The 21,891-nt window shown below is 44.3% G+C and overlaps 3 protein-coding genes across 3 annotated transcripts; all 3 read left to right on the forward strand.

Moving 5' to 3' along the window:
* The first annotated feature begins 6,428 nt into the window (after positions 1-6,428).
* Positions 6,429-7,223, forward strand: LOC130986417 (uncharacterized). The gene has a single exon (XM_057909853.1). It carries the CDS (start codon positions 6,429-6,431, stop codon positions 7,221-7,223), a length of 795 nt encoding a protein of 264 aa, XP_057765836.1.
* Positions 7,224-7,304: 81 nt separating this feature from the next.
* On the forward strand, positions 7,305-7,898 carry LOC130986495 (uncharacterized). Its single transcript, XM_057909957.1, has one exon. The coding sequence runs from the start codon at positions 7,305-7,307 to the stop codon at positions 7,896-7,898; it is 594 nt and encodes a 197-aa protein (XP_057765940.1).
* Positions 7,899-19,533: 11,635 nt separating this feature from the next.
* LOC131006755 (uncharacterized) lies at positions 19,534-21,431 on the forward strand. The gene is made up of 3 exons (XM_057933880.1): positions 19,534-19,927; positions 20,046-20,088; positions 21,093-21,431. The coding sequence occupies exons 1-3, from the start codon at positions 19,649-19,651 to the stop codon at positions 21,233-21,235; spliced, it is 465 nt and encodes a 154-aa protein (XP_057789863.1). The 5' UTR covers positions 19,534-19,648; the 3' UTR covers positions 21,236-21,431.
* Positions 21,432-21,891: the final 460 nt, after the last annotated feature.

Here is a 21,891-nt window from a genome sequence, read left to right on the forward strand (position 1 = left end):
CTAATGCCGTCTGCATTGGCTACAGTCTGAACTTCAGACCTTTGGCTGATCTTTTGATACTGAAGCTTCTCAGTATCTTCATCTTTGCCTGGTCCCCACACCAAGACAGTAGAGGGCTCGGTGTTGTGGATTTCAGCTTTGGAACCTTTAGTGTTCTGGACACACTTTTCAGCTTCTTGTTCCCTGAAATCATCTGTAGACTCATCAAAGACCACATGAGGTGTTTCTTCAACACAAAGAGTTTGAGAATTAAACACTCGATAGGCTTTGCTTGATCGTTCTGTTCCAAAATATCCAAGAAATACTCCTGGATCAGCCTTGCTATCAAAAGTATTTAACCTCTTATTTTCATTGTTGTGGATGAAACACTTAGAACCGAAAGCATGAAAGTAGGCAATCGATGGCTTTCAGTTCTTCCATAGTTTGTATGGAGTTTTTCCATGTCTCTGAGTGAGGGAGGAGCGATTCTGCGTGTAGCATACGTTGTTGACTGCTTCGGTCCAAAACTTCAAGAGGAGTTTTGACTCGGCTAGCATCGTCCTTACTGCTTCCTTCAAAGACCGATTTCTTCTTTCTGCAACTCCGTTCTGCTGTGGAGTTCTTGCTGCAGAAGTTTGATGACTGATTCCTTGTTCATCACAATACTCACCAATGACAGTATTGAGGAACTCAGTCCCACGATCTGATCTGATGCTGATGATGCTGACTTCTTTTTCAACGCTCAGTCTTCTCAGCAGCTTTGGCAGTTCCTCCAGCGTCTCATTCTTCTTGAAGAGAAAGATAACCCAAGTATATCGTGAATAATCATCCACAACTACTAAGGTGTACTTCCTACCGTTGTAGCTTCTTGGAGAGATAGGGTCAAATAGATCCATGTGAAGCAGATGCAGAATTCTTTCAGAGGAGTGTCCTGACTTTGACTTGAATGACATTCGCGTCTACTTTTCTCTTTGGCATGCTTCACATTCTTGCTTCTTCTGGAACACAATAGAAGGCAGACCTTCTACGAGTTGATGTTTAGCAAGCATGTTGATCGTCTTGAAGTTGAGATGGTTGAGTCTCTTGTACCACAGCCAGTTGAGCTCCGAGCTGCTTTTGCTGATGAGGCATGTTTCTGGTGGGCTGTCTTCCCATGAAACGACTTAGAGACTTCCTTGTCTGAATCCTTTCAGAACCACCTTCTTTTGATTGTTTCTAACAGTGAATTCATCCTTCTTGATCTTCACTGTGAAACCGCTGTCACAAAATTGACTCACAGACAACAGATTATGCTTAAGACCAGAAACAAAGCTAACATTACTGATACTGGCGTTACCCATGTTGAGCACACCGTATCCTTTTGTTTCTCCGATTGAGTTGTCTCCGAATGCAACTTTGGATCCAGCTTTCTCAACATACTGAGATAGATATTCTTTGTAGCCCGTCATGTACTTCGAGCAGCCACTATCCAGATACCATATTCTGATTGAAGCTTTAACTTCTTCCTTCTTTTTGTATTTCCTGACATTGACCTGCAAGGAAGAATTGCTTCAGGCACCCAATCAAGATTTGGGTCCTTCGATGTTAGCTCGAGTTCCCTTTGGAACCCATATCTGTTTCAGAATTGGTCTGGTTGATCTCTTGCGCTTTGTTGATCTTCTGATTGACGTTGTTGGCGCTTCAGTTGGCACTTCAGTTGGCACACGAGCATTCTTCTGTTGAGAATTTCCTTTGAAGGCCTCACTCTTGTAGCAATTCTGTCTGATGAGTGGTTGGGTCTTCTTTGTTCGGCGAAGTATCTTCCTTGAGATACTCAAGTCTTTGTAGACTGATGGAGACTTGACTGATGTCGTGTGACATGAGTCATTTGATGTCCAGTTGCTTGTCGTCGTGGATGTCGCTTGGCTCGACTGGACTCATCATTGTTTGGTCTCCATGGATGTTGTTCCTTCTGAAACTGAACTGATGTCAGTCTCTGACTGATATGGCTTTCTTCCTTCTGGACTGGTGAGGAAGATTCTTCTTGATTCCTGATGTTCCTTCCCCGATCTTTGACTGAAATCTGCTTTCCAGTCTTCTCAGTAGGATGATCTGGTTAGGGACCTCCTTTGCTCGTCTGTAGCTCCGTGGAGGTGGAACATTTGATCTTGCCATCAGTTTGCGTTTGCGAACTTCATCCATATCATGATCTCTTGATTCTTCTGATGTTGTGATTTCAGAAGGATCGTCCTTTGTAATGATCATGATCTTCTTTCCTTTGTCAGCTGCAACCTTTCCTCCAATGCTTTTAACAAGACCTTTCGATGGAAAGTTGCTCATCATGGGAGACTGCATCATGCAGTTCTTGACTGTTTCTTCCAGCTTATGATTGAGCCTCTTGATCTCATGAGATGCCCTCTCACATTTTGAGTTGGAGATTCTGAGCTTTTCTTCCAGTCGGCTGTTCTCCATGATTAGCTGATCAAGACAAATTTCATCCGGAAAGTAGATGATTGTCTGATTCCTAGCTCGTTCATCATTGATCTCCTTGTCCATTTTCTGATTCTGCTTGAGGAGATCTTCGAACATTTTCCTCAACTGACAGTGATCAGTCATGAGTTGATCAAACTCGTCAGTTTCATCGGATGAGCTTTCTCCAGATTCTGAGTGGTCTCCTGAAAGCATCAGGAAGTTATCAGTATAAGGAGTTTTTGAGTGAGAGATTACCTCTGAGCCATTCATTCCATTGTCGTAGCTGTTGTCAGCCACGCTTTCAGATTCATTGGCCATCAGGGCTCGGCTCTCATCTTCTGAGCTGGAACTATCGAAGTCGGATGATTCTGATGTGTCTTTGGAAGAATCAGCATCATCAGCAACCATCGCTTTCTTCTTTGAAAAGCTACGATCTTTCTTAGCTCTCAGCTCTCTGCGCTCAGCTTGAGTCAGATCAGGGCATTCATTTCAAAAGTGCCTTTTCTTTCTACATCCAAAGCATTCCATGTCTTTGATGTCGTAAGCGGCTGACTTCCTTTCTCCGCTTCGATCTGTGGAATGTCTGGAGTTGCTTTCTGTTTCTTTTCCTTTGTAGCGCTGCTTGTAGAACCTTCTGTACTTCCGGAACTTGGACTCCATTTTGTTGAATCTTTCAGTCAACAAAGCATATTGACTGAAGAAGTCCTCAGGGTTGAGTTTCGTTGGTTCCTTGATCTGCTTCTTGCCTTCTCTTGTTGAGGCTTTCAGTGCAACTCCTCTCGAGGTTGATGGACCATTTTCGTCTGATCCTCCAGCCTTCTTGTTTCCAAGATTTCTTAGAAGGTCGAACTCATTTGCCATGAGATCAGAGAAAAGCTTGTTTGTCGGGAGCTGACTGAATCCTGGCTTATGCTGATGAGCGACTGAGTAGATCTGCCATTCTCCTCGTGGCAGTACTCGAAGAATCTTCAGGTTGATTTCTCGTTGAGTGTATTTGTCTTTAGAAATGGATTGAACTTCATTCAAGATTTGATTGAATCTAAGTTCCATTTCCTCGACATATTCATTCTTGAGCATGAGGAAGGAGTCGAACTTCTGGCAAGCTATGGATAGCTTATTCTCCTTGATTTCCTCGGAACCTACGCACATTCTTTCCAGAATGTCCCACATCTCCTTTGCAGTTCCGCACTTGATGATCTTCATGACATGCTTGTCGGGAACTGTGCCGGAGATGATGCTTTTGGCGAGGTTGTCAAGCTCATCTTGCTTCCTTTCTTCGGTGGTGAAGTCTGCCTTTTGCTTGTGCTGGACCTCATCGTAAGGATCTTGTTGTGGATCAACAGGAATCCGTTTGATGGTTTCGGTGATGATGATTGGTCCGCTGGTGATGACTTCCCACATTCAGCAATGTTGGGCGGTGAGGAAGCTTTCAAGCCGAAACTTCCATATGTCGTATTTTTCAATACTAAACATAGGTAGAGAAGATAATCTGATGTGGTTAGTCTCTATAAAAAAAGAGAGAACAGATAAAAACAGATAGAACAGATAGCAGGCACAAAACAAAAAGAGAACTTTTTTGAGACCTTTAAGAAAAATGATCTAGTTCAATTAGAACCTAGTCAGACACAGAGTGTTCTTGCGAACAACCTGCTCTGATACCAATTGTTAGGTCATGAGGGTCTCGAATAGGTGTATGGGGGGAATACACCTATGGGCTATTTTTACAACTTCCTCAATCAGAGGGATCTCAGTCAGAGATCAAAACGAAACTTTACATGCAAACACAGACTCCTGTTTTACTGAAAACAGTTTTGACCAAACAGGGTTGACGACTGATACTGAAAGCTCTTCAGTAAAGAGTTATCAGTTAAGTTACTGGAACTTAACTGATGCAAATAAAAGGCTTCAGTCGGGTTTGCTAAAACAGAGATGATAACACACTTCCTGATTATCACAAGATAGATCAGTCAGACTAATATCATACGCAGCGGAAATTAAACTTAGTTTCGTAATAGCCTCAGTAGAGCACGTTGTTGGTCTTTAGGTTTCTCTTTGCAGTTAATCAATGTTCAGTTTATCAATTGAAATAACACAAGTAAGAAAGTAAAACTGAAAGCTGTAAATAACACAGAGACTTTTACGTGGTTCGGAAAAACCCTTTCCTACATCAACGGTCAGTTGATCAGACCAACAATCCACTCCGCAAGTGCTTAACAGGTGTGTAGTGGATAAAATCCGACTGACCAGAAGTCAGCGGAACCCTCGCTAGAGGGACTAGCGAATTCTCTGCTCGGGGCGACTTCCCTGCTCGCCGCGATTCCTCTGCTCGGGGCGACTTCCCTGCTCACTGCGATTCCTCTGGCGCCTCGCCAGAGGAATCAGCGAAGTCCTCGCCAGAGGAATCAGTGATTCCTCTGCTCTGGCAGAGGAGCGATCCCTCTGCTCTGACAGCGGCATGATTTCTCTACTCGGGCAAAGGTGTGACCCCTCTGCCCTGGCAGCGGCACCATAGTAAACATCTCAACACGAAATGAAACAAACTGAATTATACGCTTACGAAAACCTAGTCAAACGTGGGTGACTAGGTCAAACGAAAGTCGCGGAAGATCATTTCCTAAAAATTTGGAGCCGCTAGGGTTTCAAAGAACATTCCAACAAACCCTAGAAGGGCAACGACTTGGAGAGAAAGAAAGGAACGAGGTCAGGGATACGATCTCCCAAATATCGGAACGATCAGGGTTTAAGGAGACGTGCCAGCAAAACCCTAGCCGTCAGGCCCATACCTATATATACTACTTCATTAACACAATAAAGGGAGGCCGTCATTAACACTCAGACTGATACTTACGATCATTCCCATTCCAACACATTCTCTAGCACTCTTCTGCCTCCACGCTCCCAGCCTTAGGTTCTCCGGTGATCAGATCAACCGGGACGACCCAACGGCCCTCGCTAATTGCTCAATCACCTTCACCTCCATCTACCAAATCGATCTGATTCCCTATTTCATTTACTTTCCATTACTTTCGATACAATTTTTATTATTATTATTTACTGACTTGAGCGTCGGAGGCCCTTCCATCGACACCCCCACCGGTGCTCTTCGGAGGGCTCTAACGTTATTTGTGGTCTCAAGTTGCTAGTGCCCGTCGATCCTGACGTGACTGACGTCATTTCCGTGATTGTTGGATTCATCCTCCACAATTTGGCGCCCACCGTGGGGCCCTAGCAATCAAGCGAATCAACGCACTTTCCACAAATTTCTACGAGCATCGATCATGTCTGACGATCGTGACGGATCTGAAACTCCCGACGCTCCCTACGGGAATGCTCAGGCTGACCTAGCCGCCCAGATCGCCGCCCTGACTGAACAGATGAATCAGGAGCGGAAGAGGTACAAAAAGTTGGAAAGGGAGAATGCCAACTTGTACGACCGTCTCGAGGCTATGGAGCCTATCGAAATCATCGAACCTCTTGGCTTCCGAGCCCAAGTATCTTCCATGCAGCCTCTGGGAGATACACCGATCACTGGCAGGGACGGATCCAACCACCTCGGGACGGATCCGTCATCTTCGGTAAGAAACCGTAATGTGGTTGGTAACCAGACTGACACTGGTCGTGTGACTTTGAATGCAGGTATTAACATGACAACATCCGCGTTGGAGCAAATGCGCGAACATGGGCAACCCAACCCGGACGCCAGAACGTCAGGAACTCCTCGACAAGATGGAACGACCATCACCGGAGGACAACATGCTCGAACCATCTTCACCACACCGGGCGTAACAATGAGCAATGCCGCCGTTGGAGGCGCATAACCTACCATACTAGGGCCAAATCAAACAGCCGCGCCGCCAACCCAGGTTAACCAACAGCCTGACGGACACGGTCCAAGGGAGTTCACCCAAGACCAGCTGTTCACCAATGAATTCACTCAACCAGCCACAACCGGCCCATACGCAATCAAAGATGGAGAATTGGCGAGAAAGCTGGCGGAAATGGAGGCCTTGATCCAGCGAATTCCCGGTATCCCGGCACCCATCCACAAAAGTTCAGAGAACTGCTATGCCGACTCACCATTTGTGGATGAAATTGTCTTGGTGGAAATGCCCATCAAGTTTAGCTTTCCGAGCATGCAAATGTTCGACGGCACGACGGATCCAACCGACCACATCGCTCAGTACAAACAAAGGATGTTCACTGCCGCAATTCCTCGAGAATTGAGGCAGGCCTGCATGTGTAAGGGGTTCGGTTCTAGTCTGACAGCACCGGCCCTCCAGTGGTACACTAACCTTCCAAATTATTCTATTTCAAGTTTTGCTCAACTAACAAATATATTTGTGCAGCAATATGCTAGTAGCAGGAAACTTGAGAAGATTTCGGAGGATCTTTACGTCGTGGTGCAACAGCGTGGCGAGTCTCTTCGAGGCTATATCAGCCGATTCAACAAAGAAAAGGTGTCCATCACCAATTGTAACATCCAAACAACGGTCACCGCCTTCCGAAAGGGTCTTCTACCCGACTCAGACCTCTACAAAGACCTCACCAAATACCCTTGTAGAACCATGGAGGACGTCCTTGCCAAGGCATGGGCACAAATCAAATGGGAGGAAGATCAATACAGCCACCACCGATCTTCACCAAGCAGAAACTCTAGAAGAGACTCCAGGGTTGATAGGAGGACAAATGATAGGCGGTCTGAGCCTTACCCATCTCCACGACAAGAATACAGAAGGAGACAGTATGACCAGCCTTACGAAACGCGACCACGTGAAAGGGCCAAGATACCGTAGTACAACTTATCTATCTCGCCAGCCGAGGCGGTCTTAGCTCTAAAAAATTTAGGCAACAAAGTCAAATGGCCAGAAAGGATGATGGCCCCAGCTGACCAGAGGGACAGGTCCAAGTGGTGTGAGTTCCATGCAGACCATGGGCATCGGACAGAGGATTGCATCGCCCTCAGATTGGAAGTGGCCCACCTACTAAATCAAGGCCACCTCACCGATTACCTAACCGAAAAGGACAAGCTTACCCTACAACAAGGAAGGGAAAGACAAGAGAAACACAGAGACGACAGCCCACCAGACCCGCCACATCATGAGAGAACTGTGAATGTGATATCCGAAGGCTCCAAAGTCAGCGGAATCACCCACTCAGCCGCCAAGAGACACGTCAGACAGGCTAGATCAAGCAAAACAGTGGCTCCGCCTTCCGGCAAAGCTGGACCAACGGATCCAACCTTAACAATCAGCTTTGCAACATCCGAATCAGACAAGCTTCTACACCCTCATCATGATGCTTTAGTTATTTCCATTTATATTGCTAACTGTTTAACAAAGCGTGTGCTAATAGACAATGGTAGCTCTGCCAATATTTTTTTTTTCAATGCATACAGGGAGATGGGTTTGGACGAGTCCAAACTAATCAAGAAAGCGGCCGTACTCGTTGGCTTCAGTGGCCTACTGTAGGGGAGATCGATCTTCCCATTTACGCAGAGGGAGTCAACCTTTCCACTAGGTTTCTCGTGGTAGACGCCCCGTCAGCATACAACGTCATCCTAGGCCGTCCATGGATCCACGAAATGGAAGCAGTACCATCTACCTATCATCAAGTCATACGATTCCCAACCAAGTGGGGAGTTAAGGAGATCAAGGGAGAGCAGAAGGACTCCAGGGCGTGCTACCAAACCACTATGAAGGCGAAAAACCCATCCTTAAGCAATTACAGCAAGAAGCCCCGCCCCATTCAAAGCACATGGGAGAATGATCACTATTTTATTAGCAACAAATTACCGCAACTAACACGGTGCAATTGTAGCACAAATTGGTAACCAAGTATCGTATCCACAGGGACTGACACAACGAAACTACTTTAGCTATTTCCTAAACAGACTCTCACAGTATGCAGGTAAACGAAAGCAGGAAGGTTTAATTAACTTATACTAAAACGCAATTAACAATAATTAAAAACACGTAGGAAAATTCGAATATTAAAAGACAACTGATCCTAGGGTAGTAAATTAATTAACTAAATCTATGCAATTAATCTATTAATCCTATGTACCAGTTTAATCCAGCTATGATGAGAGATCACTTAATTAATCAATCACTCTCGCTAGAGCAGCAACGATCGTAGATTAGTAAATTATCTATCTCCGTTAGGTCTCAAGAAAATCTACTAACTCCCAATAGCTCCTAAGAATAGCTCCCTATGATCCACCTATCTCCGCTAGGTCTCAAGGTTAAAATCATATCATACATTCCTGAATCCGCTAAACAGTTATCTCCGCTAGGTCTCAAACCGAATAGCTAAACATGCAAACTATTGATCAGATAATTCACAAGAAATTAAGCACCAGGAATTATGAATCATAAACTGGAAGGTAAATAGGTACTAACAAATAAATCACATAAATTCAATCAACTATTTACAAACCCTAGAATCAGCTAAAGGAAACTAGCCAGACATAGCAAAAGAAAGCATAAACATAATTAAGAAGAATGCAATTATAAAAACTAAATTATATAAAACCGAAAGTAGAACGATTGTAGCAGCTTGAATCTTCAATCTTGTGGAAATCCAATCCAAGCAATAAAAACTAGAAAGCAATAAAAATCTAAAGCTATAAAACTGAAAAACTAAAGATTGGGATTGAAAAGGGAACCCAAAATAGGTCAAAAGAAGACCTATTTATAGTACCAGGGTAAAATACAGAGTTTGAGCTCGAAAAGGACTTGAAAAACGCATAAAAAACGCAAAAATACGGAGGCGCGACGGTCTGGCGGCGATCGGACGGCGCTCACCGCGCGGACGCCGCTGGCGCCGAAAACTCGGCGGGCTGCCCGGCAGTCGCCGCCCGGTCGCCGGCTCCTTCCCAAAAATCCTTCTTCGGGCGGCGGTCGCCGCCCGGTCGCCGCGGGGTCGCCGCTGTTTCGCTGCTGCGCGCGACTTTCTTGTTTTGCTCATAACTTTCTCGTCCGAACTCCGATTTATGATCCGTTTGCGCTCGCGAACGTGTATCGAGACGATCTATAACTTCTATTTCAGATAAGTTTTCTAAATTCGAACTCAATAAACCTGAAATTTCCTTCAAAGTTCGAGTAAGAATCATGTTTCAAAAGATAAAGCAAATTAAGCATAAAACAATCATCCAACACTCAGTTTCCTATAAAATTGACATCATATGAACACTAAAACCATGGAAACATGAGTGTTATCAGAGAACTGGAACACCCACATCATACCTTGCGGTGCACTCAAGACATAAGTCAGCACACGGAGCTGCAGAGAAGTCGAAGCTGCCAGAGCAGCGGAATCGACAAAGGCCAGAGCAGCGAAGTCGACAACGGCCAGAGCAGCGAAGTCGGCGAGCTGCCAGAGCAGAGAAGTCGAAGCTGCCAGAGCAGCGAAATCGACAAAAGCCAGAGCAGCGAAGTCGACAACGGCCAGAGCAGCGAAGTCGGCGAGCTGCCAGAGCAGATGAGTCGAAGCAGCCAGAGCATCGAAATCATCAAAGGCCAGCGCAGCGAAGTCACCGAGGTGCCAGAGAGAAAGTCTAAATTAGTGAGGTGCCAGAGCAGAGAAATCGAAATCTGCAGAGCAGAGAAGTCAGAGTCTGTAGAGCAGAGAAATCGATCGAAGAGACCACGCAGCCTGATCGAGGAGGAGATGGTGGAGATAGATGAAATTCGAATTAATGCGAGCTTTCCGGACCACAAAGTTCGGATTGGAGCACAACTCGAACCAGAGCTCAGAGATAAACTTATCAATTTCCTATCTGATTACTACGACTGTTTCGCTTGGTCCCACGAGGACATGACAGGGATTGACCCTAATATTATTGTTCACAGGTTACAGGTCACCCCGGGCTACCCACCGAGGAAACAGAAACGTAGAAAGTTTGCACCAGAGAGGAACCAAGTAGTTAATGATGAAGTCACGAAGCTCCTCAAGAATGGACTCATTCGAGAGGTCCACTATCCCGAATGGCTCGCAAATGTGGTGGTGGTTAAGAAAAAGAACGACAAATGGCGGGTCTGCATCGACTTCACTGACCTCAACAAGGCGTGCCCGAAAGACTCGTTCCCACTGCCACACATCGACATGCTAGTGGATGCGACAGCAGGCCATGAACTGATGAGTTTCATGGACGCATATTCGGGATATCATCAGATACGGATGCACCCTGACGACGAGGAGAAGACGGCCTTCATGACCAACGTAGCATTATCTTGCTACAAGTATATGCCATTCAGGTTGAAGAACGCGGGAGCAACCTATCAGCGCCTGGTCAATCGGATGTTTGCAAGTTTGTTGGGGCAGACAATGGAAGTCTACATCGACGACATGTTGGTCAAGTCCATCCACGCGAAGGACCACATTGATCACTTGAGGGAGACGTTTGAAATTCTTAGAAAATACAATATGAAGCTAAATCCTACTAAATGCTCCTTTGGTGTCAATGCAGGGAAATTCTTAGGTTACATGGTTACTCAGCGAGGAATAGAGGCAAACCCGGCTCAGATTGAGTCAATCCAGGGAATCCCCTCTCCCACGTGCGTGAAGGACGTTCAGAAATTGACAGGAAGGATAGCCGCATTAAGCCGCTTTATCTCAAGATCATCCGAAAAATGCCACCTCTTCTTCAACACCTTGAGGAAGTCAAGAAGATTTGAGTGGACAGAAGAATGTGAGAAAGCGCTAAAGCAGCTCAAGCAATACTTGACTAGCCCACCCTTACTCGCAAAACCGAAAGACCACGAGACCTTGTTGGTCTATCTGTCCGTCTCTGATACAGCTGTCAGCGCCGTGTTGGTCAGAGAGGAAGAGGAAAAGCAGCCACCAATCTACTACGTGAGCAAGTCACTACTTGATGCAGAGACCCGATACAGCCAGCTAGAGAAGCTGGCCCTCGCACTGGTCCATGCAGCGAGAAAGTTACGTCCATACTTCCAATGCCATCCGGTCGTAGTCGCCACGACTTACCCCTTAAAGGCCATACTCCATAAGCCGGAACTATCCGGCCGACTGACAAAATGGGCAGTGGAATTGAGCGAATACGACATCACATATAAACCACGGACCGCACTTAAATCTCAGGTATTAGCCAATTTTGTTGTCGACTTTGCACCTAACCTTACTATACAGGACGACAAAGAGTTATGCTGTCTGACGGAAGAACCAGACCAAACGGGAACTTGGAAACTATATGTTGATGGATCCAGCAACGTACGAGGGAGCGGACTTGGAATCGTGCTCTCATCACCACGAGGAGACAACATTGAGCGGTCAATCCGATGTGATTTCAAAACCACCAACAATGAGGCTGAATATGAAGCCATGATAGCTGGACTCGGACTAGCTAAAGAAATTGGGGTAAAACGCATTAACGTATTTAGTGATTCTCAACTTGTAGTTAACCAGATGCAGGGTATATTTCAAGCCAAAGATGCGAAAATGACGGCTTACTTGGGCAAGACGAAAGAACTCCAATCGGGCTTTGAAGAGTTTACCATCAATCAAGTGCCGAGGGTGGAAAATGGCCACGCTGATGCCTTGGCCAATCTGGGGTCAGCAATTCAGATCGCACAACCTAAAACAATAACGATCACTTGCCTTCAATATCCAGCAATATAAAGAGACGAGGCCGAGGAACACGTGACTGCAATATCAGTCGGACAAACGTGGATGACCCCAATAATGGAATATCTCGAAAGAGAAATACTCCCAGATGATCGGAATGACGCACGTCGAATTAAAGCTCAGGCCGCACGGTTCTGCATCATCCGAGGTAAACTGTATAAACGTTCATTTACCGGTCCATACTTGAAATGCATTAACCCTGTAGAAGCAAGATACGTCTTGTCCGAGCTACATGAAGGTGAATGTAGCAATCACTCAGGAGGAAGAAGCCTCGCACACCGCGCTTTAACCAGCGGTTACTATTGGCCCACCATGAAAACTGACGCAGCTGATTATGCTAGAAAGTGCGACAAATGTCAACGATTTGCCCAAGTATCACACCTGCCCCCGGAGCCCCTGACCGCTATCACTTCACCATGGCCATTCATGAAATGGGGGATGGATATTGTAGGCAAACTGCCAACCGCACCCGGGCAGAAGGTATACATGTTGGCAGTGACCGATTATTTCAGCAAATGGATAGAAGCAGAATCTTTCCACCAAGTTCGTGACAAAGAAGTCAAGGGGTTCATATGGAAGAACGTGATCTGCCGGTATGGGGTGCCCAAGGAGATCGTCACGGACAACGGGTCCCAATTCATAAGCGCAGACTTTCAAGATTTTTGCAAGTTTTGGAACATCAAGCTAAGCTTCTCAACGCCAAGGTACCCCCAAGCCAACGGGCAAGCGGAATCCTCCAACAAAACCATCATGAACACCTTGAAGAAACGACTAGAGAAGGCCAAGGGAAGGTGGGCAGATGAGTTACCAGGCGTGCTATGGTCCTACCAAACAACTACAAGAACAGCAACAGGGGAAACACCATTCTCCCTCGCCTATGGGATGGAGGCAGTAATCCCAACAGAAAGCGAAGTACCCACCGCTAGACATGATCTCACGACAGACGACGGGAATCAAGAGGCCATGTGCCACGAATTAGATCTCCTCGACGAGAAACGGAACAAAGCAAACATCAGACTAGCTTCCTACCAACAAAGCATCGCCAGACACTACAACAAATATATCCGCACTCGTACATTTAAGCCGGGCGATTGGGTGTTGCGAAAAGTGTTCCAGAACACCAAGGAAACAAGTGCGGGTAAATTAGCCCCGAATTGGGAAGGACCGTATCTGATCACCAAAGTGGTTGGACGTGGAGCATACAAGTTACGATCGACAGACGGACGTGAAATCAACAACAGTTGGAACGCCCTACATCTCAAGCAATACCACGCTTGATCCTAAACTCTACAAATTTTACTTTATTTCAATAAGGTCTTCCGAGACCCATATCATCTACTACAATTACTGACCTTTGCATGCAGGTCAGAACTACATTCGGGCTTGATCCCTTAATTGGGTATGTAGGCAGCTCTAAGGAGCGCAGCCTCCCCCTCCCCCCCCCACCTCCCCTAAACACCCAGGGGGGAACAATTTTCACATATAAGGCGCAAGCCCCATCTCGCCCCGACCACCTTGGATTTAGCCTTAAGTTTATCAACTAAGTCTAAATGGGGGGGATAAAATTTTATGTCAAAGGCTCACGCCCATCTCACTCCGAACTTCTTGAATTTAGACTTAAGTTTCAACAACTAAGTCTAAATGGGGGGAAGAAAACTTCATTTAAAAGACGCAAGCCCGGAAGAAAACTTCATTTAAAAGACGCAAGCCCGGAAGAAAACTTCATTTAAAAGACGCAAGCCCGTAAGAAAACTTCATCTAAAAGACGCAAGCCTGTCCCACCCCGAACGTCCTGAATTTAGACTTAAGTTTCAACAACTAAGTCTAAATGGGGGGAAGAACTTACTTATACAAGGCACAAGCCCGTTTTTCGAACCTAAGGTAAAAACCCATCGTGTCCGTCAGCGCAAAGTGCGCCTCTCCCAAATTGAAAAATTTTCGCTTTGCCAGAGAAATCACACTCGCCAGAGAAATGGCTCTTGCCAGAGAAATGGCCTTCGCCAGAGAAATGGCTTCGCCAGAGAAATGACTTCGCCAGAGAAATGACTCTCGCCAGAGAAATCGCACTTGCCATAAGAATGGCTCGTGTCAGAGAAACGGCCTTCGCCGGAAAAATCACCAAAAGAGCGGGGAAATCTCCTGCCTAGGGGAAAATTTACTCTTATGCCTTCGATCATGCGAGGCGCATGTTTTAGCAACGAATTTACTATCTCAAAACCAGCATGGGTTTATAAATAGCCATGAACGCGTAATCTGAAACCTACACTATCTTTGCTTGCAACACTACAGCAATTTACTCTCGTGCTCTCAACAATCCAATTACCCTCTATCACCTTTCCAATCAAACACTAGGTACAATTCGCGGTTCAACAACAATTCACCGATTTATTTTTATATCTATTCATTTATGATTCATCGCCACCGTAACATCCAGCGCCATTGGATACATTTTGGGCCTTGAAAAGTGTCGCGGTTCTAGGACGCCCAGTGTTATGTCACCCCGACCATTTAATACCACATTTTTCCGGCTCATCTATTTCATGCGAACTGCCGGGAATCAAAGAAAAGGGCAACGCCCTGCTCACTATGCGTACTCTATACAAGTTAAATTGCACTCCATAGTTAAAAAATTCCAACTATGGAGTGGGGGACAAACTGTAGTGGATAAAATCCGACTGACCAGAAGTCAGCGGAACCCTCGCTAGAGGGACTAGCGAATTCTCTGCTCGGGGCGACTTCCCTGCTCGCCGCGATTCCTCTGCTCGGGGCGACCTCCCTGCTTGCCGCGATTCCTCTGGCGCCTCGCCAAAGGAATCAGCGAAGTCCTCGCCAGAGGAGTCAGCGAAACCCTCGCCAGAGGGATCAGCGAATTCTCTGCTCGGGGCGACCTCCCTGCTCGCCGCGACTCCTCTGCTCGGGGCGACTTTCCTGCTCGCCGCGATTCCTCTGCTCGGGGCGACTTCCCTGCTCGCCGTGATTCCTCTGCTCGGGGCGACTTCCCTGCTCGCCGCGATTCCTCTGGCGCCTCGCCAGAGAAATCAGCGAAGTCCTCGCCAGAGGAATCAGCGATTCCTCTGCTCTGGCAGAGGAGCGATCCCTCTGCTCTGACAGCGGCATGATCTCTCTGCTCGGGCAAAGGCGTGACCCCTCTGCCCTGGCAGCGGCACCATAGTAAACGTCTCAACACGAAAACAAACAAACTGAATATACGCTTACGAAAACCTAGTCAAACGTAGGTGACTAGGTCAAACGAAAGTCGCGGAAGATCATTTCCTAAAAATTCGGAGCCGCTAGGGTTTCAAAGAACATTCCAACAAACCCTAGAAGGGCAGCGACTTGGAGAGAAAGAAAGGAACGAGGTCAGGGATACGATCCCCCAAATATCGGAACGACCAGGGTTTAAGGGGACGTGCCAGCAAAACCCTAGCCGTCAGGCCCATACCTATATATACTACTTCATTAACACAATAAAGGGAGGCCGTCATTAACACTCAGACTGATACTTACGATCATTCCCATTCCAACACATTCTCTAGCACTCTTCTGCCTCCACGCTCCCAGTCTTAGGTTCTCCGGTGATCAGATCAACCGGGACGACCCAACGGCCCTCGCTAATTGCTCAATCACCTTCACCTCCATCTACCAAATCGATCCGATTCCCTATTTCATTTACTTTCCATTACTTTCGATACGATTTTTATTATTATTATTTACTGACTTGAGCGTCGGAGGCCCTTCCATCGACACCCCCACCGGTGCTCTTCGGAGGGCTCTAACGTTATTTGTGGTCTCAGGTTGCTAGTGCCCGTCGATCCTGACGTGACTGACGTCATTTCCGTGATTGTTGGATTCATCCTCCACAAGGTGCACTGCAAACTAAATCGTGTGCTTGCCGGGTGCACACAACCGTACCACTGAAGAAAACCCTTCTTCAGTACCCACGCTTCACTCGCGTCGGATTTCTCTGCTCAGCACAACCCGTGCTAAGACTTCTCACTCAGAGTCAGAGTACCTTCTTGAACTCCGAATCACTCAAACACTTTTTTGGGGGGAGGTTTGAACGAGTGCCAACTATGCTACAAAGAACAAGTTCTTTGAAGCAAGTTTGACCTTTGGCTTCTGGGTAAACAGGGGTTCGCCTAAGGTCTAAGAGAATATATGTAATCAGCAGTGACTGATTTTGGCTTTGGAATTCTCTTCTTCGATTCAAGCTTTGGGGCGGTTAAGCTTTAGGCTGAGTAGCAATTTCGGCAGAGCTTCAGCTTATGTCGTTGAATCGGTAAAGGTTGAAATGATCCTCGAGCGCTATTTGTAGGAGAACTCTTGAATAGATCCGTTGGCGTAGAACGTCATCAAGATTTCTTCCATTGGAGAGCAATTCGAATTTAGGCTGAGGCTTCAATCTTCGAGGTTCCTTGTCTGGGTGGAAACGGCTCTCTTGATGGACAGGAGATGTGACGTCTCTGAAAAGTAACCACCAGATAGGAATGACCTCTGCAGAGATAAGATCCTAAGATCTCTGCATTTAATGCGGCTGTACTTTGTGAGTACGTGGCTTCCTCTGAACGTTGGAAGATCAGTCCTAGGAGGAATGTTCAACTGATACTTGACTTTAGTATCAGTCTATTGCGCGCATTAAGTAATCAGTTCCTAACTGATTCTTCAACTGATACTTCAGTTGGTATCTGCAGTCTTCAGTCTTCAGTCTTCAGTCTTCAGTCTTCGACACCGCAAGCTAAACTAGAACCGAACTCTAACACTTGAGTTCAAAACAATTCTAGTCTATTACAAATACGACCTATGAATTTTGGTATCATCAAAACAAGGATTAGGATATTCCACAAGATTCCCAATTCAGTTGTGAATTCAAGAATATTAACAACACAAACTCATCTCATTTTTTGCTCTAATTAAAAAATTACTCAAATTTGCAATTCTCATCTAAAAAATTCTCTAAATCGCTGATAAAACTTGATCCTTCTCTAACACAATTCTATAACAATAATCCATTTTGCGTGATAACTTCTTATTTGAAAAGGCCTTCTCGTCTCTTAATCTCTGTGATAACTTCTGCGTGATATATTCACTCTGCATTGATATGAGTTAATTAATAACGCATAAACCGCGACAAATTGAATGACTTCGGATTGGATCTTTTGAGCTCGATTCTAAGGCATTTGGAGCTGGTGATTAAAGTTGGTTGAGTTGTTGAAGAATGTATTTGGCGAGGGAGCAAACAACGTGAGAGAATCTTACATCATAGAATTTGAATTTGCGAATTTGACTCGACATGATTGAAGATAGAGAAGTGCGAGAAAGAAAGAAATGGATTAATGTTAGGAATAAATTTATATTTTTGCACAAAAAAATACTATCTCCGTCCCATTATTTATGGGACGTTACTGTTCGGCACGGAGATTAAGAAGAGTAAAATTAAGGGAATTAGATATTTAGTGTTATTTTAATTAACACACATGCAGTCACACACTCACACACACTCCCTTTCTCTCGGCCTCTTTCTCGCCGGACCGGTACACGGCAGCGTCGCCAACGGCGAGCGCCGCCTCGTTGGCCCCTCTCTGTTCCCCCTGTCCTCTCTCTCCCTTCCCTCTTCCCTCTATCCATCTCTCTCTCCGACTCTCGTTTGGAAAATGAAATCGATTTATGCAAAATCGATTCACCAGCAAAATTGATTTTGAAGATATCCCAAAACCAATTCACCAGCAAAATCAATTCTACAAAATCGATTTTGTAGACATACCAGAACCAATTCACCAGCAAAATCAATTCTGCAAAACTAATTTTGAAGACATGAATAGGGATGGGAAGATAGGGTTCGGGTATAGGGTACCCGATTATGCGACCCGAAAAAATCGGGTATCGGGTACCCTATACCCGAAAAATTCAGGGTCGGATTCTGGATCGGGTAGTTTAGGGTGCAAAAAATTGGGTATCGGGTATACCCGAATACCCGCAATTTTAATATATGTATTTTAAAATTATTTAATTAATTTAATTAAAAATAAAAGTTGAAATTAAGTTTGAATCACAACTTTCAAGTTTTCAAACCCTAGTCCAATAGTCCTGCCCGAAATTTTAATAATATATATTTTAAAATTATTTTCAAATTTTTTTATTAAAAAAATAGGGTATTTTCGGGTATTAGGATACCCTATTACCCGATTAAGCCAAATCGGGTAATTCGGGTACCCTAATACCCGAAAATACCTGATTTTCACAGTTTGGCTTGAAAGATGCAATTTTGACCGGGTAATTTAGTACCCGAATACCCGACTCGGGTATTAGGGTACCCGATTTTTTTTCGGGTTCGAGATCGGGTATAGGGTTTTGGCCTTATTCGGGATCGGGTACCCGATTTTTTTCGGGTAGGGTACCCGATCTCGACCCGATTCCCAGCCTTAGACATGAACTAGAAAACCAGAAAATCAAATCACCAGGAAAATTGATTTCAAAGACATCCCAAATCACCAAATCCACAAATCCCTAAATCCATGAACAAAAAAATCAAATCTAATGTAGGATGAAGTCTGTGGAGCTGCCGCGCCGTTGGTACGAGCCCTAGGAGACGGTGAAGTTGGTGACGGTGGAGGTGGAGCGGACGGCGGCGCTAAACTCAGAGGCGGTAGAGGCAGGAATCGCACCGCCGTTCTAGAGACCTGCGCTAAACTCAAGGGTTTCGATGGCGTGGGTGGAGCCGACGACGACGTGGGTGGTGAGGGCAGTGGAGGCGACAACATAGGTGGAGCAGGCGACGCGGATGGTGGGTGAGAACTTTGAAGAGAGAAGGGAGGCGGATGGTGGGCAAGAAGAGAGGCCGTTGAGCCGACGGTAGGCGGCGCTAGGGTTTAGAGATAGAGGGATGAAGAAGAAGGAAATTCAAAGATGGAGAGATGGAAGTATCGAGAGAGAGAAAGAGATGCAAAATAGTTAAGGTTTATTTTATTTAGGCAGTTAATTAGGAATTAATTAAGCTTTAAGTAACCCCTTATTATTTTCCAAAATAGGAACATGTCATGTAGGTTGGGACAACTCAAAATGGAATACGTGTAATGAATAATAGGACGGAGGGAGTAGCTAATTTTTAAGTTTTTTATTTGAGTAGATAAATTTTTATTTTTACTATAATAAAGTGAATATTTTCAAACATTGACTCTAAAATATATCAAATTTGAGCTCTTATCGTGATCTTTAATTTGATATGCATATTAAATATTTTATATTTAGGTGAATTTCACCAATTTTAAAAAGAATAAAATAAAAAATAAGAGTATAAAGAAAAAGAAAATAAAAAGAATAGATATATGTCATAAATAATTCTTTAATTTTATTATAACCATAAAAATTATCATTTAATTTCAAAATTTGTTTGAAATTGATTTTAAATTATAAATTATATTTTTAATATATATATTATAGATTATAGTCACGAAGTGTGAAAAGGATTAGTGATTTACTAACTGATAGTATAAAAATTGTTAAAGAGAAGAGGAGTGATCTGCGCGAGAGAGCAAAATTGATAGGGTTAGTGAGAAAGGAGAAGCAGCAAAGCGCGAAAATGGCGACTTCTCTCATTGCTAAACGGGCCACCATTACCATAGGAAAATCTTCTGACCTCTTCAGAACATCATTCGCCTTCTTGCGCGGTCTTAGCGCCACCACCAGCTCCGCCGCGGACACGGCGGCGGGCGACGGACCCAAGAAGCCGAAGCGTAAGAAGAAGAAGAACCTATTTGAGGTGGCCCAGTTTCTGCCCAATTGGGGCATTGGCTATCACATGGCTAAAACTCACTGGGCCGAGGTCTCTTACGAGATTACCAAAATCAATCTATACAAAGTAATCACTGCTTACTTCTTACCGATTTCTCCTCCTCCTACCTTTAGCTCATTCTACTGTTGTGTGAAGTTTTTGGAGTATGTTTGTGAGGATTTGCTTTCACTGATGAATTTTGCAGGATGGAAGGCATGGGAAAGCTTGGGGGATTGCTCACAAAAATGGTAATTGTTTTCTATATAAATAATTGGGACAATATGTGTATGCTTTACGTTTGTTTGGATGGTGTTGTAGATTTGATTTAGCTTTTTCCAGTTGTTGAATTTTCATTCATTCACATTGTGTATGATAAATGTATTGGACTGTAGTTGCAACCTTTAGGTGACGAGAGAGAGAAGCTCTTCTTTTTTTTTTTTTTTTTTTACAGAAGATGTCAAATTTGGTCCGGAGATGTACTGTTAATTTTGTATAGGATTTTATAAATGTATGAACCAATCTTACTGCCTAATTGAACATATTGCATTTTGTATTTTTCTTTAGATAGGGGTCTTTTGATTTCGTGAGCATCCATTGATATTCGGATGAATTATATGGAGCATTTGAACAAGAGTTATCTTCTCTATTTGGACAGGAGAAACATATTTACCTTTAGAATCCTGCAACAGAAATGTTCAACACCAAAACTCTATCCTTGGTGTAGCATAAATATTCTAGGGGTTGTCCTTGGATTGAGGGATTTTATATGAGATGAATGGATTAAATCCACATAAAGGAATTGAATTTTCACTTCCAGTCCACCAGAAAAAGTCCTCCTTTGAGCTATTGCCTATTGGTTTGGGCTGCATCAACCTGTATTTTTAAGTCATCAACTACGCTAGCAAAATCAAGTATCTCTGCAGGTGTCTGTAAATACTTGTCAGAGTCCGGGCTGGAAGCATCAACCTGCTAAAGTATAGACAGGCCAACTGGCCCAAAATTGCCTTAGGCATTAAATCTGATTTTCTAGTAACGAGTGTGTCCAAAGGATTACCCAGTCATCCAGATTGATATTCAAGAATTCAAGAATGTAGATGACTAGATGTGTGGTACCTAAAATAATTACTTTTTAGCAGTAAACTAAGTGGCAATGCTATCCGTCTTGATGTTTCTTTTATTGTTCTATGCTACAGCTCTTACATAGAATGAACATCTGTATGTTGACAAATCTAAATAGGTTTGACTATTGCAGGCACGCCAGCTGCAGATGCCCCGAAGAAAATTAGCGGTGTCCACAAGCGCTGTTGGAGATATATCCCCATGTCAAAAAGAATAGAAGAAAGTGCGCCAAAACAGGAAGCAAGCGTCCCAAATCAAGAAATGGAAACTGCGTGACCATTTTCAATTTGTTTGTTGGAACCAGTTTGCGTGAGTAATCTTGCCATGAGAAGATGTAGAAGCAACTCATAAGGCCGGTTTATCCCAGGTGCAAGTGTAGTAAACTTAGTTCTCGTCGACTTTTGATAGTTATATAGCATTATGTTAGATTCTGTATTGAAGATCAATGGCAGTCAATCTAGTTTTTTGATCATCGACCGCGTTGATATCTAGCGTCCAATCCTGTTTTGGTGGTGTTAGTGATCATTCTGGTTTTTCTATCATATGATGCGATTTGCACATTCTTGCTAGCATAAGTGCAACTGCATATTGTTCTCAACTAGTTACCCCATAAATTTAATTATCAAAGTGGTTGGTGAATAGATTGCTTTCCTCTTCGTTTGGTACTCTTTTCTGTTCTTTTTAATCACTGTTGGATTCTCTACGTATTGTGGATTTGGGTATATTGAGCATTATCATTCCAACAGTTCCAAGGTAAATCATTGATGTGTGTCTATTCAAAGGATAAATCCATGATTTATGCGTAAATTTTTTCTTCTTAGATGGAGGAAAAACATTTCTCATTCCAGAATATAAATCCATGAAATATATTGGACCGCATTACTCAAAACTTGCGGTGTGGGTTATATAGGTTGGTTAGTTTTTGTAGAATA

Source organism: Salvia miltiorrhiza, chromosome 1 (assembly GCF_028751815.1).
Source record: "Salvia miltiorrhiza cultivar Shanhuang (shh) chromosome 1, IMPLAD_Smil_shh, whole genome shotgun sequence".
NCBI lineage: Eukaryota > Viridiplantae > Streptophyta > Magnoliopsida > Lamiales > Lamiaceae > Salvia > Salvia miltiorrhiza.

Coding starts and splice junctions, on each gene's coding strand:
- LOC130986417 (XM_057909853.1), top strand. CDS start 6,429: ATGGAGGCCTTGATCCAGCGAATTCCCGGTATCCCGGCACCCATCCAC.
- LOC130986495 (XM_057909957.1), top strand. CDS start 7,305: ATGGCCCCAGCTGACCAGAGGGACAGGTCCAAGTGGTGTGAGTTCCAT.
- LOC131006755 (XM_057933880.1), top strand. CDS start 19,649: ATGGCGACTTCTCTCATTGCTAAACGGGCCACCATTACCATAGGAAAA. Junction 19,928..20,045: donor CCAAAATCAATCTATACAAA/GTAATCACTGCT, acceptor TGAATTTTGCAG/GATGGAAGGCATGGGAAAGC. Junction 20,089..21,092: donor GGGGATTGCTCACAAAAATG/GTAATTGTTTTC, acceptor TGACTATTGCAG/GCACGCCAGCTGCAGATGCC.